Genomic DNA, 25,116 nt, shown 5'->3' on the forward strand with positions numbered 1-25,116 from the left:
TAAATAAATCTCTCCAAGAAGATCTCTTTAGGATAAATGCCTAGATGTGATACTGTATGTAAGTATACTTAAAAAAAAAATTCCTAGAAGTGAAAACACTAGGTCAACAAGAATGAGTATAAGGCTTTTGATATTTACTGCCAAACTGCTTTCCAGAATAGTTTTATTAATATACATTATATTACATGTTAGTGTATACATTATATATACACGTCAGTGACTGACAATTTCTCTGAATCCTTACCAAATTTAACAGTATTTAAAATAATTTGCCAGTTTGAGTTTTAAAAATATGTCTGTTTTAATACATACTTAAAAAAATATTAGTATGATTGTCTCTGTAACTTTTTATTGGCTGTTTGTGTTTTCCCCTGTGTATATCATTTAGGTAATTTCTCACCCATCTCTCTCTAGTATCTAAATCAGAGTCTGGCGCACTGTTAAGTGTTCAGATCATGAAGCTCTCACTTATCTTTTTATTTCCATTCTTAGATTTTATAAAGAGGAGAACCTACATCAAAAACATTTTGGAATTTTAAAAAACATAACATGCACAGGGGCACCTGGGTGGCTCAGTCAGTTGAGAATCTGACTTCGGCTCAGGTCATGATCTCGCGGTCTGTGAGTTCGAGCCCCGCATCAGGCTCTGTGTTGACCGCTCAGATCCTGGAGCCTGCTTTGGATTCTGTGTCTCCCTCTCCCTCTGCCCTTCCCCCGCTCATGCTCTGTCTCTCACTCTCTGTCAAAAATAAATAAACATTAAAAACAATTAAAAAAAACCCAGAACATGCACAGAATTAAAAGAATTAGAGAAATTTCCTAAATTTCAACACAAATCACTGGAAAAAGTTGAATTTAATTTTCCTTTGAAAGTAGTCTTTTTTAAAAATAATTAAGATGTCTCCCAATCAGCATACTACTTATCACTTTAACAATATTAAATGACTAAAAGGGCTTGATTCTTTGCCATTAATGACAGCTAACCCTTGGCGCTTTCCCACATGTCAGGCATGATTCTAGGAGTGAAGTACTAGGCTGAGAAAGGTAACACTGCCTCCTGAGGTCACTCAGCATCTCGAAGGCACAGCCAGGCCCTGAACCTTGATTCTATTATTTTGTTTGTACTAACACGCAGCATGCTAGTATTTATCTAGGAGAGCAAACAAATTATTCCACACGTGTCCTTTATAAAAATGTCTACTACTAAAAAATAAATAAGTAAAAAGGTCTACTAATAGTCACTATTCGTGTGTAAATGAAAAAAAATGATAAATGACTGCACAATCTTTACACTAAACATTCAAAACCAATGATCTTTTAAAAGACATCAATCATAGAAGGGTGTACTGGGCTCTCTTGGGAGCGCTGCTGTTACAAGAGTTAACTCAGGTCTAAATTTAAACGTTTAAAAATCACTGTTGTAAGGATCCCTCCCACTTAGGGTGGAGAGGACAGTCAACAGGAAACTATAACACAGGATGGGTAGGGCTCCTCAACAGGAAGAGATCTGAAAAAAGGAAGACAACAGAGAGAGAAAAGGGAAAGTGGAGAAGAATGTTTATTTTCTGTGCTTCCAGCCATCCCATCCCCAGGAAAATTCAAGAGACAGTGGAATCTTTTGCATGTTATATTAACTACATTATCTGAAGAAAAGAAAAAAATGGGAAATGAAAGTTGATAAATTTACTTGGAATACTGCAAATTCAACTTTCTCCTAAAACTTCAATATCCAGTTTTGGAGTGACTAACGACTGCACTTGCAGGATGCACTTTTACTTCAAGTGCAGTAACGAGCATTTGCACATTTTTAAATCTGGAATATGGCTTCATTCTGGATTCTGAACCTTCCTGCAAAGAGGGGTAAACAGATTTTGCCAAAGATGTGTAACTGGCTTACATTACAGGGTCTTAAGTCTTTAGGAAAGGGTAGGAACTGATGCTGTCTGCACAAGAATAATTGTCAATCCAAATGTTTTTCTTTCCCCAGTTAAACGGATCCAAGAAATCTTTAGAGCCAAGCACACAGACACTCAGATATCTGCACACCACGACAATTCTTTCAACGTAAAAGTGTGATACAGATGATCACTACAACAACTGGAAAGCCATGTGCGGCTACACATGACTCATTCCTACTATCTTATAACTCTCCTGAGTCTGGGCCCAAGCTCTTAATTCTGATTTCCTTCTCATTCTTCCTGTCTTACACCCACTCGTTTCCTTCTTCGCAAAATCCCTCTCCTGTCTTGCTCTCCTTTCTCGTAGTCTCCTCCTAATTCTAGCTCTTATGGAGTTGGCACCCTAATGCTAGCAATCATCTTGGGAGATCACTCTTGAAACCTTCTTCTCCACACACGAGAACACTGGAGGCCCAGCGTGGTTAATGCCTTGCCTGAGGTCCACAAGTTCAAAGAACTCCAACTTCCTGCCATGGTAAGGTGCCAGGATCATTTGTTAGTTTCCCACCCTACTCAGAGCTGAGTAAAACCTCAAAGAACACGACTTATCTCGTGAGCTCTCCTTTTCTCCCAGCAGGTGCACAGCAATCACCTCAATTTACCCCAAGGCCTTTCCTCAAACTGTAGCTCTGAGGCAGCCCGTGTCATTTTCTGCCACTAACCTGTTTTGAACACACGGTCATGTTTATGTGCTCTCATGAAGCTTGATGATGAAGTAAGTGTCTGTGCATGTGCACATGTTCCTCCCACCTTGACCACCTTATTATGTAGCAGTTGTGGTCTTTCAAGGGACAGTGCTCCTGTGGGGAGGTGGCAACCAGCAAGTTACTGCTCATTGAAATTTTATTTCTTTCTACTGCAAGGAGTTCCTGTGCCTCACCAAAGCATCAGGGTCCATCTGTACAAAGGGAAGTAGACAGCTTTTCTCCTAAAAGCTCTCATAATTCATCTAATCAATCTTACCCTGGAATTCAGGGTGACGTTTCTTTCATAGCAAATATAAATCTATCTGGTGACTACCAATTCAATAGCCTCTAAATAAATAATTAGTAGTGAATGCCAGTATTTATTTGCATCAATTCCAAATGAGAACTTTCCTGCTTTAATTTTCTTCTTTATGTGAAAACTTTTTTCCTTTAGTATTTCCTACTTTAATAAAATCTGCCTGTAAAACTAGTACTGTACTGGACTGGATCTCTATTAACTCTAACCAAAAAACAAAGGTATATAGATTTTATGTTATTATTTATGACAAAGAATTTCCTTTACCTGGCTAAGAATTTTCATCCCTGAGTGCAATAGCTTCTTTGCAGCTTTATAATAAATGGTCTCGGGTTTGTTGTAAATCATAGCATTAGTACACATTAGTTTGAAGTTATCCTGGAGAGAGAATATTAAGAAGAAAAATGCATTTAAAACAAAACAAAGCATCCTCCTGTCTGTTTGAAATCATATAGGTCTTTGAAAAATTAAAAAAGATAAAACCAACAAAAAACCTTTCTTTCACTCTTTACAACATTAGTAACAATTTACTAAGTTTTAAGATTCACTAACAAATACTGCTAAATTAAATATTATACATTTCTTTCTAAATTCTTAGACATTTTGTAGTTAATTACATGAACCTTTAGATCCCAAGATTAAATTTTTATTTATTTATTTATTTTAGAAAAAGGGAGCAAGTGAGTGAACATGAGAGCCAAGGAGTGGGGCAGAAAGAGAATCTTAAGCAGGCCTCACGCTCTGTGCAGCGCCTGATGAGGGCCTTGATCCCACAACCCTAGGATCATGACCTGAGCCCAAATCAAGAGTTGGTTGCTCAACTGACTGAACCACCCAGGTGGCCCCCAAGATGAAATTTTTAAATGGGTTTCTTCACTATAATCTAACTACACAGAAAAAGAGTTAGAAGAAAATACTTCCATTTAATAGAATAATCTTAACTGAGTTCATGTAATTAAAAAATACTACTCTTAGTTTTAAAACAAACATCGCAAGTTTCCGTTTATGAATTAAAGAATTTCAAATCCTGATGAAAACTGGGACAGGGCTAAATTATCACAATATTTCTTAGAAATTCAAATTAACTGATCAAAGACACTAACACATTTACACTAATGTTAATATGTGGGTACTATCGTAAGCTAAACAGAACTTGCAGAATGCTGCAAAACCATGCCGACGTGCCACAAACCATACAATCTCGAGGAGTTGAAACATGTAACTAGAATAGCCAAATTATCAAAACTGTACTTTTGGGTTAAATTTCAAAGTACCTACATGTGCTGGAGAGCTCAATTCCACTGCATGTTTTCATGGTCAAGTAATTTTTTACTTTGTATAAATGTGGCAGTGATTATACCAAGGCCTTACTGAGTTAAAATGGTAAAAACCCAACAAAAAAGAATCCCTCTAAACAAACTCTCTTCCTCTAAATTCAAACCAAATATTCAAATCTCACTATTTAATAACTAGTGATGACAGCTTAGAATCCTTACAGGGGATAAAAACAGGTAGATTTAGTATTATTTGAAAGCATGTGAGAAGACAGACTCAAGGGTCCCAAGAAATTTGGTGTTAAATTTAAACTGGATTTAAATTGGATCCTCAGTGTCTGGCCAAGTCTCTAATCAGTTCAGAATTCTGCTACATCCCAGAGCTTTAAGAATGTGATGAAAGCCATGGATCCATTCCTCAAGCATATATATGCACACCAAGTTGAACACTAAATTGTTCATGTCATTTTAGTAGGTTCCCCTTAAAGGCTTATCTGTGGCTTTTATCCGGGGGACACCAGGTTAAGGACCCTTGTTACAGATAGTAGGAAAAGCTGCTATTCCATTAAGCATCATTAAATATAGGGAGTGCCTGGGTGGTAAGCACCCGACTTTGGCTCAGGTCATGATCTCACAGCTCATGGATTCAAGCCCCACATTGGGCTCTGTGCTAACAGCTTGGAGCCTGAGGCCTGCTTTGGATTCTGTGTCTCCCTCTCTCTCTGCTCCTCCCCTGCTTGTGCTCTGTCTCTTTCTCAAAAATAAATAAACATTAAAAAAACAAAGAATTACTAAATATATATTTTGGGAAACAAGGCAAGTGAGGGAGGACATCAGATGGCTATTACTTATACTAAATGACCACTGGGCCTATAACTGGCAAGAGAGTACTGGATCTGATAAGGCATTTGTAGATTCCATGAATCTTAACTGTCATGTGCTAGGCTTTATTGGACTTCGGGGTAATGGCACTTGGTCATTCAAAAAGCTGAATGACCTTTCTGCATACTTTCCATATAATTACAAAAAAAATCAAAAACCCAACTTGAACAGCCTAATGAGCTGAATAAGCTAATTAATATTACATTGGACTACTGGATTTTTCCCCAAAAGAAAACATACTCATGTAGAAAACTCTAAAACATTGAAAATATTAGTTCATTCCACTTATGACAAATCTTAATCATTTGTGCAAAAACACTTAGGGGGCCCATTTCTATGGTCTCCTGTCATCGTAAGAGAAAGATCAGAAGAAAACTATTCACAAAAAGAAAAAAAAAAAACCTGTGAAATTTTTTCCCATTAAGCAATAAGAAGGTCAGAAATATGCTGAAATAAACTGTTCTAGTCTAATTTTCACCAGATGAAAAGTTGGGAAAGCTTCCATTTCTCTGAACGTAATTCAGTTTTTTCAGAGTAAGTGGAATGTTATCTATGTAGTCAAATGGATAGCAAAGATAGAATTAAATGCTGGTTTTATTCATAAATCTCAACTGATACGTGGATGAAAAAAGGAAAAGGTAAAGATAATCTGTAACTGACTAGAGTCTAGTATTTAGATCAGGTGAATACTACAACGTTCATGCAGAAGAAATAAAGGCAAAATAGATATTATCTAAACCAGTTAAGTTTGTGGTGGTCTGACACAGAAAATTTCAAAAACCACGTGGTTCCTTCTCTTTGAGGATCAAAATGAAAAATTTACCATTGAAATCAACATATACCAAGGCTATTTAAAGATGGAAAACACTCCCATTGTAACATGAGACACACACATCATCCTGGTGGCTTATAGCTTCTTTATTTTTTTTTAAGTTTATTTACATATTTCGAGAGTGAGCAAGTGAAGAGCAGAGAGGGAAAGAAGAAAAGAGAGAGAGAATACCAAGCAGGCTCCTTGCTGTCAGCACAGAGACTGATGTGGGGCTTGAACCCACGAACCATGAGATCATGACCCGAGACAAAATCAAGAGTCGGAAGCTTACGAACTGAATCATCCAGGCGCCCCTTCACTTTTAAAGTTTTTAATCTCCTTCTTCTCTTTTGAAGAAAATATGCTCAATAAGTCTAGCCAAACTGAACTCAGAAAGCAACTGACTTTCATCAAACTAGAACATGTAATTAAACTTTTGTTGACTATTTTCTGGACAGGCCAACTTATCCTCTATTTGAGAGACATGACTAGAAACAGAAAAGGAAACTACTCTGCCACAAATTTAAGTATCAATTTTATCTGCACTAGTCTGAAATTAAAAATCAGATACTTTTTCATTTTAAAGGTTGAGAATATATATTGTAGAACATATGAAATTCAAAATTTTTTCTAAAAATGTCCCAAAATAATAAAAGATAGCAGATGGCTTAGTTTGCCTGGTTGCCTATCAACAAGCTCTGAGACAAAAAAAATACAAAGATTTTGGATATTAAGGTAAACTTAATTCTCTGCAAAATAAAAGGTCAATTAGAAAGTTTCCTAATACCAAACATGTAGATTTCTACCAAGATTTTGTACATACAGTATCCAAGACTCTCAATTGAACAGACATGTTACTTTGTATCCTAAGTTCGTCTATTTTCCAATCACGACATAAATAACTACAGTTACCTTCAGTTCTTCTATGGACTGGTAATCATTGTTCTTAATCTTTTCTTTCATGGTGCTAAAATCCATTGGATGCTTAATGATCATGGAGTAGCCAGGAGCAATAAAATCAGTCACAGGAAATGAAAAGAAAGCACTTGGGTCTTTTCTGTGAAGATACGCAAAGAGCAATCTTATTTCTACTACAAACAAATCTACTGGTCTAGGAGAAGTCACAGGAAAACTTTCAGATGTAAAAAGAATGTGTAGTATGCTAACATACTTTTCACTGAAAAGTGAAAGAATGATTTCAAAGACTAACAACTAATAACAAGGTGAAGATGTTTTACACACTAGTTGTACCTTTAAGACAGAATCTTTTAAGATATACATATCTAATTAGTTGGTAGCACCTCCCACATAGGGAAAAATGAAACAAAATAAAAAATCTAGACTAACTGACCAGTGTCTTGGCCTCTGGGACGTAAACCCTATGTACTTTTATCAACCATAGGGGAAAAGGCAGAAATAGTGACTATAAATGCACATCTGCAATCTTCCATGCTGATTTATAACTATAAGCTTGGACTCTTGGGGGGCCACAGGATTAATACATCTATGTAAAATATGTATATTTTCTTAATCAATGGATCCAACTTCTATTTCATCTACAGGGGAGAACTCAAAAACCTGATACTAAAAAAGTCCTCAAATTACCCCCAAACTTAAGAACCAGTGCTTTCTATCACAGGTTTTCAATTCTGGCTGTGCATCAGAACCAATAGAGGAGCCTTACAAAAAAAAAAAATTCTAGTTGGGGGGTAGGGAGGGGAGGAGGAGGCTCAGCCTAGACCTATGACATCAGAATCCTTGGGGAAGGAGGGCTGGTGCAGACATTGGTACTTGTATGATTGAGTATTCCTATTAGTGTTGGAATATTTGGCATTGGTAACTCCAGTAGTGACAGGGTTGAGAACCATTGCTCTACAATTAGGTCATTAGACTGATTTTTTTTTCCTCTGGCAATTTGGCATACCAAAGTTTTCATACTGCAAATACTTATATTAATAAAAATGGTTTAAAAAATAATAAAAGCAGCTTTTAATATGTATTTACCACATGCAGACCAAGTACTTGATTTATTTTATATGTAATCTTTATAAAAGCCACACAGGTGGTGGTATTCTCAGTTAGAAATGAGAAAACTAAGGCTCAGAGGGCAAATCATTTGTTCTAGATCATAAATGTGATAAAAGATAGAGTTGGAATATAACCTTAGATATTTGTTCTTCTCTAGCAGGATGCCTAAGCAATGAGATTAAAAAATAAAGAATAAGCAAAAATACTCAGTCTGGAACTGCTACATACAACTGTGTGCTGTCCACAGTAGTTACTATGAATAACAACACTAATCATCTCTGGAGGACCTCTTCAGAGCAAATTACCTACACCCCCTAAAATCAGTCATTTTAATATGGTCCTAATCAATTACATTATTTACCAGCATTTGTGCTGAGTCTTAAGGATAACGGATCTCTAAAGACTATTCAAAAAATGCGGCTCTGGGTTCTAATTCCCAAAGTGTTCTGAGAAATGTGAATATCCTTGGACTAAGAGAGACCTTGTTAAGTAGAATTCTTTTAAGGTAACATCATTAGCCTACATCCTGATCATGTCATAAGAAGAAAAATTTAAAAGGCAACCCCAACACTTCATAGTCGAGCATTACAATAGAGTTGGAATACCTAATGCTTACCTGTTCATATTTTTGGGACAAACAGTGAATGACTTATTCAAGTGTAAAGACTTGAGATATAATTTTCTCAATTACTCTGTAACACCAAAAAGGGAGTGAGGCCACTAACTTCTGATCTTAACTGCAAAGCTGAACAGGTGTTGAATACAGATAGCACTAGAGGCTTTCACTTACAAAATGATTTATAATATGTTCTGGGGTTGACACAGAAGTATAACACAGTGAGAAGAAAATTCAGTATTAAGAATGCATGGCCTATACCCACGAATCCTCTGCAAATAATATAAATGTCTTTGGGTTGAAAACTCAAATTCTGAGTAAAGAAAAGTAGCAAAAATAAGTATTTTAATGAAGACTGAGTTATTCTTTTCCTCTTTAAGAACTTAACATTGGTTTAATCTAGATCCTGAATTTTTTAGAACAAAATTTTGCATTTAAGAGAGGGCCACAAATCCTTCTTAGTTTCTTCTCCCAGACTTAATTATTGTTGAATATTCACAGCATGATAAGCATTAAACAAATATACAGAAGGTATTTTCATTTATTAGCAAAGTGAAAATATCTGTATTATTTATTCCTGGTTTAAAGCTTCAACATCAGAAGTTAGTTTAAAGAGAAATCTGCCATTAAGAATATTATGTAACACTCTTCAGGTTGCCAGTTAAAACAAACCAAAGGAGAACATTTAAAAGTCAGCTTCTTAAAGTACTTTCTATTGCCAGGCAAAATATTTATCATCCACTTTAAAATCAAGTACATTTGGATTTAGGCCATAAAAATGTGGCTTTAAATAATCAAAAATAGAGAAGTGGTTTGGATCCTATATTTCTCATTTTAATTTCCAAGTTAAAAAATATTGGAAAGAACATTTACCTCTGTAATTGTCTCATCAGTTGATTCAAAGCTTCTTGAAGGGGTGTCTGTTCTACTTCTAAAGTAAAGGAGAAAGGAAAAGACTGTTTTCAAAAGGAAGATTCTAAAGAGTATTGTTTAGCTGATTTCTTTCCATATGACTTACCTCATACTCATCATTAAATGTCTCATACAGAAATTTCATTTATCTTACAAATATATTGAAGTACTAGAGTATCAATTCAAAATGGAAGCTACTTTAAAGCTCTTATGCAGTGACAGAAAATAGAAAACTTAAAAAAAAAAAATTCAATTATACAGCTTTTAATCTTAAAAGCTAAAACCCAGTCACCTTCCTGGGCTACAACCCTTAAAATAATTTCAGCTTCCTCATTCAAGTAAGTTAATTCAGACTTATTCCAACCTTCTTGTTTGGCTAAAGAGCTTGTGAGAGGCTTCTCAGGAGGCAAGTCTAATCTTACAGGGGCCTGGCACTGGAGATCTTTCTCTGTCTCATTCTCCACACGGTCCCGATCTCGCTTCTTTTTATCCTCCTAAATGGAACAAAGGGAAACAATTTAGAAATACTTCAGAATTAATACCTTTAAAACAAATAATTTCAGTGAAAACAAAAACAAGACACTACTTAAAAGAAAACAGATTTTTAATAATGAAATCTTAATGTATTTTATTGCCATCTACTGGAAAAGGAGAGAATAACAGCTGGGGGGGGGAGGGTAGTGCTTCTATATAGTGCTTCTATATCCCAGAAATAATCAATTAGAAAAATAATACTATTCACAAAAGAAAACATACCTAGGAATAAATCTAATAAAAGATGTCCAATACCTTTTGGGAAAAATTATGAAACATTACTGAGAGGTCACTGTGGAAGACCTGAATAAAGGAGATATACCATGTTCATGAATTGATAGTCAATTCTCTCCCAAGTAATCTACAAATAAAATGTTATGATGGGGTGCCTGGGTGGCTCAGTCAGTTAAGCGATTGACTCTTAATTTCGGCTCAGGTCATGATCTCAGAATTCGTGGGATCAGGTTCTGCAATGGGCTCTGCACTGACAGTGCAAAGCCTGCCTGGGATTCTCCCTCTCCCTCTCTCTCTCTGCCCCTCCCCTGCCTGTGCACTCGCTCTCTCTCTCAACATTTAAAAATAAATAAATAAAATGTTATGTCAATCAAAATTGTAAGACAGAATTTCATGAAATTTGACAAGCCAATCATAAAATTTATCTTGAAGAGTGAATCATCAAGAATAATCCACACAGTTTTGAAAAAAGTCACAATAAGATGTGTTTTACCAGATAGTATTTGTAATACTAACTGGGGCAAACAGACCAATAGAGCAGATTACAGAGCATAGAAACAGACTCGTGCACAGACAAGTCTTGGTATATCAGGGGTGGCATTATAAATCAAGGACAAAAGGGCAGTGCTGGCACAAAACTGGTTATCTACATGAAAAAGAAAATAAAATTAGATCTCTACCTCATATTGTACACAAAAGGAAATTCCACACAGATTAAAGACTTAAATGTACAAAGCAAAGCTTTAAAATTTCAGATAAAAGTAAAGGATCTTTATGACCCAAGAGTAGAGAAGATTAGCTATCGACTGAGATAAAGTACTTGAAACACAGAAAACTCAAGAGTATTAACAAAAACTGTGCAAAGGGCATTTATTCAGGTAAAAAGGCAGATAACCCAATAGAAAATGAGTAAAGGATATCACAGGTAATTCCCAGAAACCTGAAATATCAAAAAACATGCCAACTAACTCAAGCTGCCTAGAACTCTGGGGATTATAAATGTTTGAAACTACAAGGCATTTCCTAGCTCTCCACGTGACAAAAAATAAAATGCCTGAAAATGTCAAGTTTTGATGAAAACAGAGAAATAGGGCTCTCACACCTTGCAGATGTGTAGGTAAATAAGTACAACCATTAGGAGAACAATTAATATTTTAAGGCTGAAGATGCCTTTACCCTACTTCTCAGCTTTTCTACTCCTGGGCATATACCCTAGAGAAACTTCTCTACATGGAAGGCAGGTATAAGAATATTTACTGCCACATTCTGAAATAGTAAAAAATTATGAACAATCCAATGCCTACTAAAAGGAAAATGGATTAATAAATTAGGACATTTACACAGCAGGTAAAATTTATAAGCTAAAGTTACACTGTATCAAGATGTAGAGTGTTCAGAACTATAATTTCTAGAGATAAAAGTTGAGAATACTGTTACAATATTGGTTTTGTAGTTTGAAAATGTGTAAGTGTATATTATTTACAGATGTATGTGGAAGTGGTAAAATTACAAAAACAAGTATGCAACTGATACACAGGATGCTCACAATAATGGTGGTCTCCAGGGCAGAGAGAGAGGAGACAGAGGGAGAGGAATGGGATTCTGGAAGAATACACAGAAAGCTTCACCTGTATCTATATTCTAATTTCTTTCTTTCTTTCTTTCTTTCTTTCTTTCTTTCTTTCTCTCTCTCTCTCTCTTCCTCTCTTTCCCTTTCTCTCTCCCTTTCTTTTTCCCTCTCTCTCTCCACTTCTTTCTTTCTTTCTTTTCTTTCTTTCTTTCTTTCTTCCTTTCTTTCTTTCTCTTTCCTTTTCTTTCTTTCAGTATTTATTTGGAGAGAAAGACACAGCAGGTGAACAGGGGAAGGCAGAGAGAGGGGGAGGGAGAATCCCAAGCAGGCCCTGTGCTGTCAGCAGGGCTCCATCCCATGGCCCTGGGATCATGACCTGAGCCAAAATCAAGAGTCAGATGCTCAACCGACTGAGCCACCCAGGTGCCCCTATTTCTTTACAAAAACAAACAAAAAGCCAAAGCCAAAAACCAAAAAATCAAGTAAAAGGTAAAAAAAAGCTAAAGCTGGATGGTTGGTATCCAGGTGCTAGTTTTATTATTGTGTTTTTTTTTTTAATTAAATTTTTACTAAAATTGTCTAAAAATGTCTATTTTATGCCTTTGAGAATCAAGCTTCTCAATAGGATCTTATCGACTCCAAAACTATTTTCTTGGCTTATGTCCTAATTTATTGTCCTAGTATCCAGAGCAGTGGTTCTCAAAGTGTGCTCCCTGACCAGCACCATCAGCATTATCTGGGAAGTTGCCAGAAGTGCAAATTCTGAGTGCCCATTATGGATCTCAAGCTTCAGTGTACAGCAGAATCATCTGAAGGTCTTGTTAAAACACTAATGTCTTGGCCCTGTTTCCGGGATTACCCATCCAGTAGGTCTAAGGCAGAGCCTATGAGTCTGCATTAATAACAAGTTTCCAGGCCTTGTGGGTGTTGCTGCTATAGGAATCACACTTTCAGGATCACGGATACAGAGCTTCTATTCTCAGGGTCCAAAGCATCTAATACAGAATATATGACTGGTTTAAAGGCTCCAGAGAAAAATGCTATATAAACTGTACTCATAGTGCTCTTGATCTCAGTCATCATCAAGTTGATTGGTGTCTATTTTTATGACTTCATGCCATACTCTAGAGCAGCAAATTTTGATTCTGGAAAGTTTTGTGGGTTTTTTGCCATCAATCAGAACAACTGGCATCAATCTTTTGTAGGCTGGAAAATTTCCTTCTGTTCAATGGAAAAAGACCCCCTAGAGACACAGATTCCTTCCTATGAAATGTAAATTGTGAAGTGAGGACAGTTGCAAGGCAATAAGCACTCTCCTAGGTGGAAAGAACCAGGGCTATAGTGCCAGGAATCTAGAGCAGGAGTTGGCAAACTTTTTTTGGTAGATGGCCAGACAGCATATAATTTAGCTGTGTGGTCCTAAGGTCCCAACTACTAACCTTTGCTGTTGTGGCGTGAAAGCAGCCCTACCCAATACATAAATGAATGGGTGTGGCCGTATTCCAACAAAACTTTATTTATAAACCCAGGTGCACTGGCCATGGTTTGCTGACCCATGGTCTATGGGCTCAAGTTCTAGCCCCAGCCTCATCCTTAACACACAGTGACCTTCTTAAGCAATTCACTTATTCTCATCAGGCCTCTCATCACCCACAAGATAGAGATTTAACTGTTGATTTTATCTATCTTAGAATCAATGGAATGGTGAAATGAGGTCAAGAAATAGAAAAGTTGAAAAAGTACCAAAGGATGGTGCTACCTGGTCACTTTATCCTGTCAGCCTGGTCTACGTTAACCACCTTAATATTCAGAATGGCAAGAGAATATAACCTTCTGGGCTACAGTCCAAAAGAGAAAAAGAATACAAAAACCTATACTTGGAAAGCACCCTAAACTGCATGGATATTCAGTAACATGTTACTGCCAGACTAGGAATTAGGAGACCTGCCTTCTAGTTTACCAGAATGTGACCCTGAACAAGTTATCCCACTCACTCACTCAGTTTCACCCACAAAACAAGAGGCTTTGACCTCTACACTTCTCTCTCCACTTAAAATTCTGATTCCAACCTTCTAATTTTCTTCATGATTCAGAACATAGTTAAAGAATCTTACTGAGAACGTCCCTTACTAAAGTCTCACAGATATGTAAAACCAAAACTTAACACAGTTATGCTTAACAGTTAACGCATTTTGCCAATTACATATAGAAAACGACACAAAGATACTGGAGCCATTTAACTTTAGGTAGCCAAGGAAGAAGGGTTTACAGTTACAGTTTATAAATAGGCTCAGATTCTGGCTTTGCCACTTATTTGCCATGAAATTATGGATAAACTATATAATTTGGGGGAGGGGACTAATTTTCTTATCTTTGCAATACAATACATACCTCAGAAGATTGTTCTGAGGATGAAATAAGACAGTATATGTGAAATTTCAGCGAAGCACTTGCCCATACTGTACATTCATTCATGCATTCAATAAAAAAATAAGGTTCTACCGTATAGATAAACACTGGTGGAGAACACACACACACAGCCCTGCCCTTAGGAAGCTGACAGTGTAACAGCAGAGACACACATTAAACAACTCATTAAAAAGACCCAAACAGAATCCATGGAGAGAATAACTGTTGGGTGAATCTAATTTAGACTGGACAAGTGTGGGAAGACTTCTACGAGGATGTAACATCTGAGCTGAGATCTGAAGGACAGAATTTAGCCAGGCTGGGGGTGGAGGTGGGTGGGTGGAAACAGCATTCCAGGCAGAGGAAATATCCTGTGCGCAAGAAGGTCCAGGCAGGAGAGAGGAACAGCGGCTATTTCTGTAACTACAAACACACTGTACTTAATTTCAGACTCTAATTTATTCACAACTCAATGGCAAGTTATTAATTTGTGAATGACCCTTCTGAAGCAAATCTTTGCGCATATTATTAATATTATTAACACTCATTGCACTATAAACACATCTGCCTCCTCACTAGAGTTCCTGTGGGCAGGGTCCCATGTCATTTTTAGTGCTGTACCTCCAAGCTCAACAATGCCTTATGCATAATACTTGCAGAATTAATTAATTACAGGAGGCAGCATGGAATGGGAATGTGAAAGCACACAAATTAACAGCTGAAGTCCTTAGTGATAAGTACTGTCTTTCAGCTACTTTTGGAAGGGATATAGATACAGATACAGAGATTTCTAGCTATACTCAAATAATGCTCCCAATCCGCAAAATAATTTTAGAATTTAACAGGTGATTTTGAATTTAATTGAAAAATCAGTCTTACTACCTCAAAGTGACACCTCATTTTTGGCCTTAGATTGAAGACAGCATGTGCTGCCTATTTAGTCTGTACCTATGATGCCTTTCCCCGGCTCCCCAAGGGAAAACAAGAAACAATTTCCCCTGGACTCCCAGAACATACCTTTATTCATACCTCTACTAGAATTTACCAGGCCATGAAGTTTAGCTCTCCTTTCACATCTGATTCCCCAGCCCAACTCTGAGCTCCTCCTGTAGGGCAGGAACTGTATTTTATTTACCTTCATCATTTGAGTCTAATAACAGAGTCTGGCATGTAAGAGGTGCCTGGTAAACGTCTGTTGAGTAAATAAATGAATAAACAGCCTTTCCATCAGAGAAGCAACACTACTCTTACACTCATAACAGTCTTTCTTTCTCTAGAGGTGCCTGGCCGACTCATCTGGAAGAGCGTGTGACTCGTGATCTTGGGGTTGTGGGTTTGTGCCCCATTTTGGGTGCAGAGATTACTATAAAAAAGTAGGGGCATGTAGGTGGCTCATTTGGAAGCACATTTGACTCGATCTCAGGATCATGAGTTCAAGCCCCACGCTGGGTGTGGAGCCTACTTAAACAAACAAACTTTAGGGGCACCAGGCTGGCTCAGTTGGAAGAGCATGTGACTCTTGTTATGGGAGTTGTAAGTTTGAGCCCCACAATGGGTACAGAAATTACTAAAAAAATAAATAAAAATAAATAATAATAAACCTTTTTTTTTTTTTTTTTTTTTTTAAAAGAGGACAACCTCCAGAGGAAACCAGAGTGGGAGGATTTTCTGCTGGGAGATCCTGGCTTTGGCAGATGTCATACCAAACAAATCAATGAGTTGTGTTTTGACAGAATTTCCATTCTGCTTAATGATTACAGTCATCCATTTTTTCTCTCTAGTTATGAGCTACCTCATCCTCTATGCCTTAGTTAACTCAGCAGTAAAATGAGATACTAACAGCACCTACTCCACAGAGCTATTTGTAAGAATTAAAATAGTAAATGTAAAGAACTCAGAACTGTGCCTGGCATACAGTAAATGCTCGAATGTTAATTTTTTTTTTTTTGGTTGTTGTTTTTTTATTTTGAGACAGAGAGAGAGAGAGAGGGGGCACGTGCACATGCAAGCAGGGGAAGGGCAGAGAGAGAGAAAGAAAGAGAGAAAGTGAGAGAGAATCCCAAGTGGACTCTGCACTGTCAGCACAGAGCCCAATGTGGAGCTTGAACTCATGGACTGTGAAACCATGACCTGAGCCGAGGCTGGATGCTTAACCAACTGAGCCACACAGCTGCCCCATGATTCCTTACCTGTAATTGTACAAGATGAAAAGAATATCCCTATATTACAATAATAGCTCAGAGTACATAGTTTATCCCATTGCTTGAACATGTGGTGTAACATCATTATATTCTGATTTTTCAAGACCAGCTCAAATGCAACCGCCTAAGCAAAATCTTCTGTGATTCCCCCCACCCAGCCCCAGGGACTCTCAAGAGACTCAGAACTGGAACGCCCCCTCTGTTAAGGGCACTGATTTTAATTTTCCATGTACTGTGAAGGGTGTGGAGGTCAGTGTCCATTTTAACAACTCTTTCACACTACAGACCTATTTAAGGGGCAGGGTTTGAGTTCCTGTTCTGGCACTGATTATGCAACTTTGAGCAAGTGACTAAGCTCTCTGAGCCTTAAGTTTTCTCATCTGTAAAAGAGAAGACAGGATGATCTGGCACTTCTACTTTTGGATATATATCCAAAAGAACTGAAAGCAAGTTCTCAAAGAGATACTTACATACTCGGGTTAACAACAGCATTATTTATAATAGCCAAGAAATAGAAGCAAACCAAAAATCCACTGACATTTAAAAATTTTTAATTTGAGAGAGAGAGCATGCAAGCGGGGGTGGCGGGGAGACAGGGAGAGGGAGGGAGGGGGGAGGGGGTAGGGTGTAGGGAGGGGGGATAGGGAGAGGGAGGGGGAGGGAGAGGGAGAGGGAGAGAGAGAGAGAATCTTAAGCAGGCTCCACACTCAGTGCAGAGCCCCACGCAGGGCTCAGCCCCACGACCCTGGGATCAAGACCTGAGTTGAAATCAAGGGTCAGATGCTCCACCAACTGAGCCACCCAGGCATCCCACAGAATTTTACTTATTGCCCCTCAGTTTTACTTCATTGTCCTCTCATGCTTATATTACTAGACCAAATGATAGGAGCATTTATTCATCAGCTGTTATTTTATTTATTTAAACTTTATTTATCTTGAGAGAGGGAGAGACAGTGTGTGTATGCATGAGAGGGGGAAAGGCAGAGAGAGAGGGAGGGAAGGAGAATCCCAAGCAGACTCCACACTGTCAGTGAGGGGCTCGAACTCACAAACTGGGAGATCATGAACTTAGCTGAAATTAAGAGTTAGATGCTTAACTGACTGAGCCAGGTGCCTTATATATTTTTTATATGATGTGGAAATTGGAAATAAAGGACTTGCAAATGTAAAGCTGAATCTTTAGGAAATACATTAAGAGTTATGCCAGCACACAAATTCTTTGCCAATCACTCAGCATTCGAATGCTCAGGGGGGAAAAACTAGCCAACACACTTTCAGAGGGGTGGTATCTAGATCATGGCCTGATTAAAACAAAGGGATGTTGTACTCATAATGTTCTGGCTGGTATTAAATGCCACTATGCTACATAGAGAAATACTATCGATCGTAACTGCTTGGCCATTTTAAACTAATATAACCAGGGCCTTTCCTACTCAAGAGAAGAAACTCATTTAACTCCAACACCTTTGAAAAATTATAGGGTTTTATGTTGTAAGTGTGTGTGCTTCCCCCAAACTTTACCTTTTCCTTTTTTTCCCTAAGTAACAGATTCCCGATCTTTATTAGGGTACAAAGCCCCACCTCCTTCTCCAACTAAAAGACATTTCCCAGCCTCCCTAGCAGCTAGGGTGGCCATGTGGTTAAGTTGTAGCTGATGAAACACAAGCAGAAGTTATGTATGCCTTTCAGAAAAACGCTTTAAAATGGCAAGTTTTATCCTTTCCCTGCATCCTTCCTTCTTCCTGCCACATAGAATGGCCAAAAGAATCACCAGTCCCTTAGAACCACACATACCCCAGCCCCTTCCAGGCCCATGTCTGTTACACAGCTGCTTCTCCCCAAGAAGAGACCAGAGGCAACTGCTGTTCCTAAAATTCCCTAGAGATCCAGAACGTAGCTCAGAGAGGAGCGTCCGGAAGTCTCCCTTCCTAGACAACACTAGAAGAACCCCCTCCCCCATCCCTGGTCTGACCTGCAAAGAAGGGATGGCCCAAACAGCCTCTACAGAACCAATGACACCCCAGAGAATCTGGAATGTCCCATGGTCTCTGAGTCCTGGGGAAACGGGACCTTGGGCAAATTCACTTCACTTCTGAGTTTCCACATTACCTTTTATAAAACGGAAACCAACCTACTTGTCCTATTCTGTAGGGTGTTACGTCCAAGTAAGACTATGGATGCAAAAGCATCTTAATTTACAAGGTAATCGAAATATAATGAAGGCTAATGACATTTCGAGCCACAGTCAAGAAAGGGCAGAGTGGCTGGAACACAGGGGGAGAATTCCAGGAACTTATCCTGAAGATATCCTTACAAAAGTATACAAAGATTTGTGTACACGAGGCTCAATGAAGCTTTACTTGTAACATTTAAATGTAGTATCAAATAAAATACGGTACATCAATATAACAAAATACTACGCAGTTAATAAAAGGAATGAGACAATTGATAAAAGAAGAAATGAAGAACATGAGTGTATCAGCTGGCATTATGGTGCCAGAACTAAAATCAGAAGTGGTTAAAAGGGTTGACCTCAACTTCCAGTTAAATGAGATGAACAAAGTACAGACGAGATGACAGGGGATGAAAGATACCCACACATTTGGGAGATGAAAGGCAAGCGTAGGAGCGTGCAGATCACGGAAAGCAAGAGACCTCCTGCATGCAGAAGTGGACAGCTAGAGAAAAGTTCAAACCTGAGAAACCTGGAAAGCTCACACTTGGAGACATAAGGGACCAGAGTCTCCAGACAGCATACCAGCCAGAAGTGGGGAGAGATGCTGGACTGAATGCAGAGCACTGGGTGGTAGGACCTTCAGTCCCCTTCCCTGGCTGGCCCCCAAAATACCAGCAGCCAGGTAAAATCCTTGTCCAAGAAGGGACTTTTCTCTGGAGAACAGACGTTTGGGGGTTCCCCAATGGAATGATCAGGTCTTTGTTTAGTGACTCTAGAGCTAGAAAACTAAATACAAAGTATCTATTCATACTTTAATTAAGTACTTTAATTAAAGTATTTATTAATCAGCCCTTTTGTGTTTCACACTGAAATACAGACTAGGAAGGCGCAACAGGTATCTAAGGGATGCCGTTAACATAAAAGGAGGAGACCAAGAAAATAAACTGAAGAACTGGAGATACAAAGCAAGGAGCAAAAGAAAACTTAAAAGGAAAAAAAAAAATATCCTCAGAGAAAAAAAAGAAGATACTGCATAGAAAAATAAGAACAGGGTGCTATAAAAACAAGGACAACTAGGGGTGCCGGCGTGGCTCAGTTGGTTAAGTGTTGGGACTTCAGTTCAGGTCATAATGTCACGGTTCATGAGTTCGAGCCCCACACGGGGCTTGCTGCTGTCCGCGCAGAGCCCGCCTCAGATCCTCTGTTCCCCTCTCTCTCTGCCCCTCCCTCCGCTCACACTTGCTCTCTCAAAAATGAATAAACATTTATTATTTTTAAAAAAAGGACAACTAGAGAACAAGATGCTTTTATTTTTTTTTTAAATTTTTTTTAACGTTTATTTATTTTTGAGACAGAGAGAGACAGAGCATGAACAGGGGAGGGGCAGAGAGAGAGGGAGACACAGAATCTGAAACAGGCTCCAGGTTCTGAGCTGTCAGCACAGAGCCTGACGCGGGGCTCGAACTCACGGACCGCGAGATCATGACCTGAGCCGAAGTCGGCCGCTCAACCGACCGAGCCACCCAGGCGCCCCGAGAACAAGATGCTTTTAAAATTCTAGGACACAATAACTCTCAATCTGGCATTCCATGCGGAGTCAAACCATCCATCTATATGAGACTATAGGATGTAGAATAAAGATATTCAAACACATAAGGACTTCCAAAACCTACCTCCTATGAATGGTTTCCTAGGAACTTCCTAGAGTTAAGAATCCACCACAATAAGGGAGCAAATCAAGAAGACATGGGATCCAGGAAAGAAGCAAAGGAGGATCCCAGAAGGCCTAGAGGACTCAACCAGACTAGACAGCGCAGGAGGGCACAGAGGGCTCCAAGATAGAGGTCTCAAGAAAAGGAGAACTGTTTGACCATGTGAAAAACAGAAATCAGACGGGTTTCATAAATCTGTCAGTTTGGGAAGATTTGGTACACAATAACCAAACAAATGAAAGCAATTAACAAGAGACCAAGTTCGGCTCTATATTTGCTATACTTGTCACCAGTGAAAAACAATGAAACACTGAATACTGATTTAACCAACAACTGTGATACATCCATGCTGGAAGAATGGAGGGAGGGAAATTGGGGGTGTGAAGCGGTACTGGACTGCTGACTTAAGTTCTCACCTTCTGTAACTTACCAGTAAAAGGTGTACTGATAAGTCAGGAAATAACATAAACTACATTTAAAAAAGGACACAAATACCCAAAGGAAAAAAACTAAAACATTTTGGAAGTAAAACTCTCCACTGGAGCAGGAGACTGCTTTTGTGTAAAAGCTCTGAAGTACTCTTGACTTTTGAAAACTATGTTCATTGGGGCGCCTGGGGGGCTCAGTCAATTAAGCGTCGACTTCGGCTCAGGTCACGATCTCACGGTCTGTGGGTTCAGGCCTGGCGTCGGGCTCTGTGTTGACAGCTCAGAGCCTGGAGCCTGCTTCAGATTCTGTGTCTCCCTCTCTCTCTCAAAAATAAATGAACATTAAAAAAAAAATTAAAAACTATGTTCATAAACTACTTTACAAGTAAGAAAAAAACCCAGCTTGTTACTTTTTTTAAATTTTTTTGAATGTTTATTTTTGAGACAGAGACAAGCCGGGGAGGGGCAGAGAGCGAGGGAGACACAGAATTGGAAGCAGGCTCCAGGCTCTGAGCCCGACGCGGGGCTCGAACTCACGAGCTGCTGCCTGAGTCAGACACCCAGGTGCCCTCCAACTGGTTATCTCTAGTGGGAGGGACTGTATGAGGGACTAGGGTGAGGAAAAATTTCCTCCTTTTGGTTCACTCTGTATTGTTTGAATTTCTTAAAAAAAAAAAAAATCACATGCACGTAATAGTTTTCATAACTTAGCAAAAGAAAACATTATATAGTTCTATATATTGTCACAATCCAGCCAAAGGCAATTAAGAACTGAGGCAGAAAATAACGGATTTAGGAAATTCTAAACAGAGGGTCTCTAAGATTTCGTGACTTATCAAGGTATTTAATCACATGGAATAGAACACTTCTGTTACGTATATACACATAAAGGTTATAAAACTAATTTATGGAAATCTATCTTCAAGGTACAGTAACTGATTTAATAAACCACTCAGTGACAGGTTAAATCTGGGAAGTGCAGAAGTCTAGGCTAATTCCGGGCACGTTTGCCGAGCCTGTGAACCAAGACAGCGGCTACCTTCCCCCCCCTTTTCTGTGATGGTTAGGAAAATGCCAATTTTTACCACTGGCGTCACGTCCCTTAAAGGTCTCTGATCAGATTTCCTCTTCAACGGATTCACGTTTTAAGATGCAAACTGCTCATTATATATCTGGCATTACAGTATTGACCTCGGAGCAAAGTCTGAACCCCGACGCGTCCCGTTCGCTTTTGAAATGACTATTGTTGTTGACAAAGCTGAGGCTGCTTCGAGCACGACTTCTACTTTTCCTAGATGGGCAAATGCTCTTTGACGCGGCTCTTGAAAATCAGGACTCAGCTGTGAGTGTAACTAAGTATAAATAAATCAAGAGTTGCTGAAACTCCCAAATGATTCGTGTTTCTAGGCTGCCCTGCTCTTCCTCAAAACAAGACAGCCGTAAGGCGTTTCAGCGTCTCGCCAGACACAGAGAGAATCAAGTTAGGTTGGCAGCGGGAGGCGGGAACTCTTAAAAAGTGGCACCACCAGCAAAGCCGAAGCACCGCAGCCACGTTTACCTTTACTCGTCTCCGTTTTCTCCCCTTTTCTTCTCCTGGAACCTGCTTCTCTCCTTTCTTCCTCTTTTTCCGCTTTCTGTCCTTGTGTTTGTCATGATCGTTTTTGTCCTCGAAGAGGCTTGAGTCGTGCCCCGAGCTGCCCGTGGAGAGCTCGGTGACTTCGTTCCCTCCCACTTTGAGGACCAGCTTCAAGGGCTTCTCTACATACTCTTAAACAAAAGGACAGAGCCTCGATTACGGGCGGGACGCGCCGGCCAGCATCCACGATGCAGAGGCACCGCGGGTAGGGGGACGGGCAGGGGGAGAAGGGGGAGCCACTGCCGGGGCGGCTTTGGGCGCGCAGTGGGCGCCCCGCGAAGCACCTGTTGACTGACGGTCACTCGCCGAATGTGTGCCCCGAACGCTGCGGGCCTCTGAGGACCGTCTCACACCTCCCAACAAGAGCCCCGCCGGGGGGGGGGGGGTCAGGGGTCCCGGGTTCGAATGCCGCCCCCGCCTGGGGGCGGGTCTGCGCGGCCTCCCGCGGGCCGCGCCCCCTTCGCGGGTCCCCGGCCTGCCCGTGGGAGGTGCGGCCCCCGGCCCGCCTCGGGAGCTCGAGGGTGGTCTCGAAGGAGCGAGAACCCGCCCCCCCCCATCCCCGCCACATACACACTCCCCAGAGCCGCCGCCCCCCACCGCGGCCAGCTCCTCACCCTCGTAGAGGTGTTTGTCCGACTTGTGCTTCTTGTGCTTCTTGCCCATGTCGGACCGGGCCCCGGTGCCCGCCCCCCGCGCCAGGCCCAGGCCGTGCGGCGCCGCTTCCGGTCCGGGCCAGGCGAGCGGAGGGCGGGAGCGGGGCCCGCGAGACCCCGCGCCCCGAGGCAGGGGGACGGCGTGCGCCGGGCGGCGCGAGGCCCCTCACGAGAAGACTGCGCGCGAGACCCGGCCGGAGCCCGAGAGCGGCGGCGAGGCGGCGAGCGGCCGGCGTTGAGGCGGGAGAGAGGGTCCGCGGAGCGCGCAGGGTGCTGCTGGCTGCCCGTGGCGGCTCCTGGCGGCTGGAGGTGGCGCCGCAGCCCGCGCCCCGGGGGCGGGGCTGGGGGCGGGGCCGGGGGCGGGGCGGCGTCCACGGCTCAGAGTCCCCCTGCCCTCTGCTCTCAGGTCTCCCTCCGTTCCTGTCCTTTCTCTTTTTCCCTCTTTTCCCCTCTCTTCCTTCCATCTCTGTCTTTCTTCCCTCCCTCCTTTATCTCTGTTTCTCTCTCCACTTCTCTCTCTCTTCTCTCTCGCTTCCTCTCTCTTTCCCTCTTCTCGCCTCTCTTCCTCCCTTCCCTCTGTGTCTCTTCCCTTCCTCCCTTCTCTCCTTTCTCTGTCTGTCTCTCTGAGATTGAGACTCAGTCTGTCTGATTGTCTCCTCTCCCTCCCTCCCTCTCTGTCCCTCTTTCCCTTGCTCTCTCGCTGTTTTCTGTCTCACTGTCTCTGTCTCTCTCTCCCTCTCTCCCTCTGTTTCTATCTGCCTTTGTTTTCGCTCTCTCCCTCCTTTCCTCTCTGTCTCTGTGTCCCTTCCCCTTTCTTCCTTCCCTTCCTCCCTCCTCTCTTTCCCTCTTCTCCCCCTCTTTCTCCCTTCCCTCCATCCTCCTACGTCTTGTCCTTTTTTCCCCTTCCTTTTCTTTTCTTTTTATCATCCTTCCCACTCCCCTGACTTCTCTCTTCTTTCCCTCTTCCCCTTGTTTATGTCTTCCTTTTAACAATATGTATTGAACCCTGTACTGGATGCCAGATCTAGCAAACCCAGGATGCTGGTAACTGAAGGATTCTAATCTTTAAAACAAAACAAAACAAAACAAACAAAATTCCCCAAAACCCACCAAACTTATATGCTGATATGTAAAGGCCTCCCAAACTGTAACGAAAACAACACCAACGAAGTATGAAGCCGAGTGTGTTTGGTAAGATCCATATATAGAAATAAAAGTTAAGATCTGGATGAAAAGGCTCCAGTGGTGCTGAAGTGGATTGTTTTAGTTTTATGCTTCTCTCTTTGTTTGACATTTTTTCTCGCGTGCATGTTAAATTTTTTTTCACATTTATTTATTTTTGAGAGACAGAGAGAGACAGAGCCCAAGTTGGGGAGGGACAGAGAGAGAGGGAGACACAGAATAATCAGAAGCAGGCTCCAGGCTCTGAGCTGTCAGCACAGAGCCCGACGCGGGGCTTGAACTCACAAACCGTGAGATCATGACCCTTAACCGACTGAGCCACCCAAGCGCCCCATCACATGCCTGTGAAATTTTTAAAAATGAAAAGAAAGAGACGATTTAGAAAAGTATAAATTTGCACACACACACACACACACAAACCGATGAAAGTATGTCAGACTTTACCAAGTGAGGGCCCAGACTAACACCATTGCTCTGTAGATGGACATCTACCCCTTGAGGCTGTTTTAAGACTTTCTCACTCACTCTTATCCTCAGGTGCTGAGTCCTACTGGAGAGATGTTGTTCACATTTCTGTTCATTGGCATTTACCCAAATATAGTATTAAGATGTATTTAATATAGCACATCTAGGGACATTGGCTGCAGGGAAACAAAATAATGTTGATATTTTTCTATATGACAGCATTGTAAGACAGGAAGTGCAGAAACATTATTATTCCCATTTTAAAGATGGGGAAATGGGCGCCCAGAGAAGTGAAGTAGGTTTGCCAGTTAGTGGCAGAGCCTGCACTCAAATTCAAGTTTTTCTGATTTGAATCACAAGCTCTTTTTACACATGAATAAGGTGAAGGATGTCTTGACAGCCTCTACTTTTAACCTTATGATGCCCTGTGTAT

At 40.6% G+C, this 25,116-nt stretch overlaps 1 protein-coding gene across 4 annotated transcripts in view; it reads right to left on the reverse strand.

Moving 5' to 3' along the window:
* Nucleotides 1-23,249, reverse strand: part of BRD7 (bromodomain containing 7) — a 37,260-nt gene extending 14,011 nt beyond the window's left edge. For 2 of the 4 annotated variants that reach the window (XM_049621238.1, XM_049621237.1), the window contains exons 1-6: nucleotides 22,998-23,248; nucleotides 22,306-22,514; nucleotides 9,848-9,977; nucleotides 9,445-9,502; nucleotides 6,840-6,984; nucleotides 3,228-3,338 (exon numbers count right to left, since the gene is read on the reverse strand). In XM_049621238.1, coding sequence (XP_049477195.1) covers nucleotides 3,228-3,338; nucleotides 6,840-6,984; nucleotides 9,445-9,502; nucleotides 9,848-9,977; nucleotides 22,306-22,514; nucleotides 22,998-23,046 — 702 coding nt within the window. In that variant the 5' untranslated portion in view covers nucleotides 23,047-23,248. Of the gene's footprint in view, nucleotides 1-3,227; nucleotides 3,339-6,839; nucleotides 6,985-9,444; nucleotides 9,503-9,847; nucleotides 9,978-22,305; nucleotides 22,515-22,997 lie in introns of all 4 variants that reach the window. The other 2 variants (XM_049621236.1, XM_049621239.1) reach the window with 2 other exon arrangements.
* Between the last annotated feature and the right edge of the window lie 1,867 nt (nucleotides 23,250-25,116).

The sequence above is a fragment of the Panthera uncia genome, assembly GCF_023721935.1.
Source record: "Panthera uncia isolate 11264 chromosome E2 unlocalized genomic scaffold, Puncia_PCG_1.0 HiC_scaffold_19, whole genome shotgun sequence".
NCBI lineage: Eukaryota > Metazoa > Chordata > Mammalia > Carnivora > Felidae > Panthera > Panthera uncia.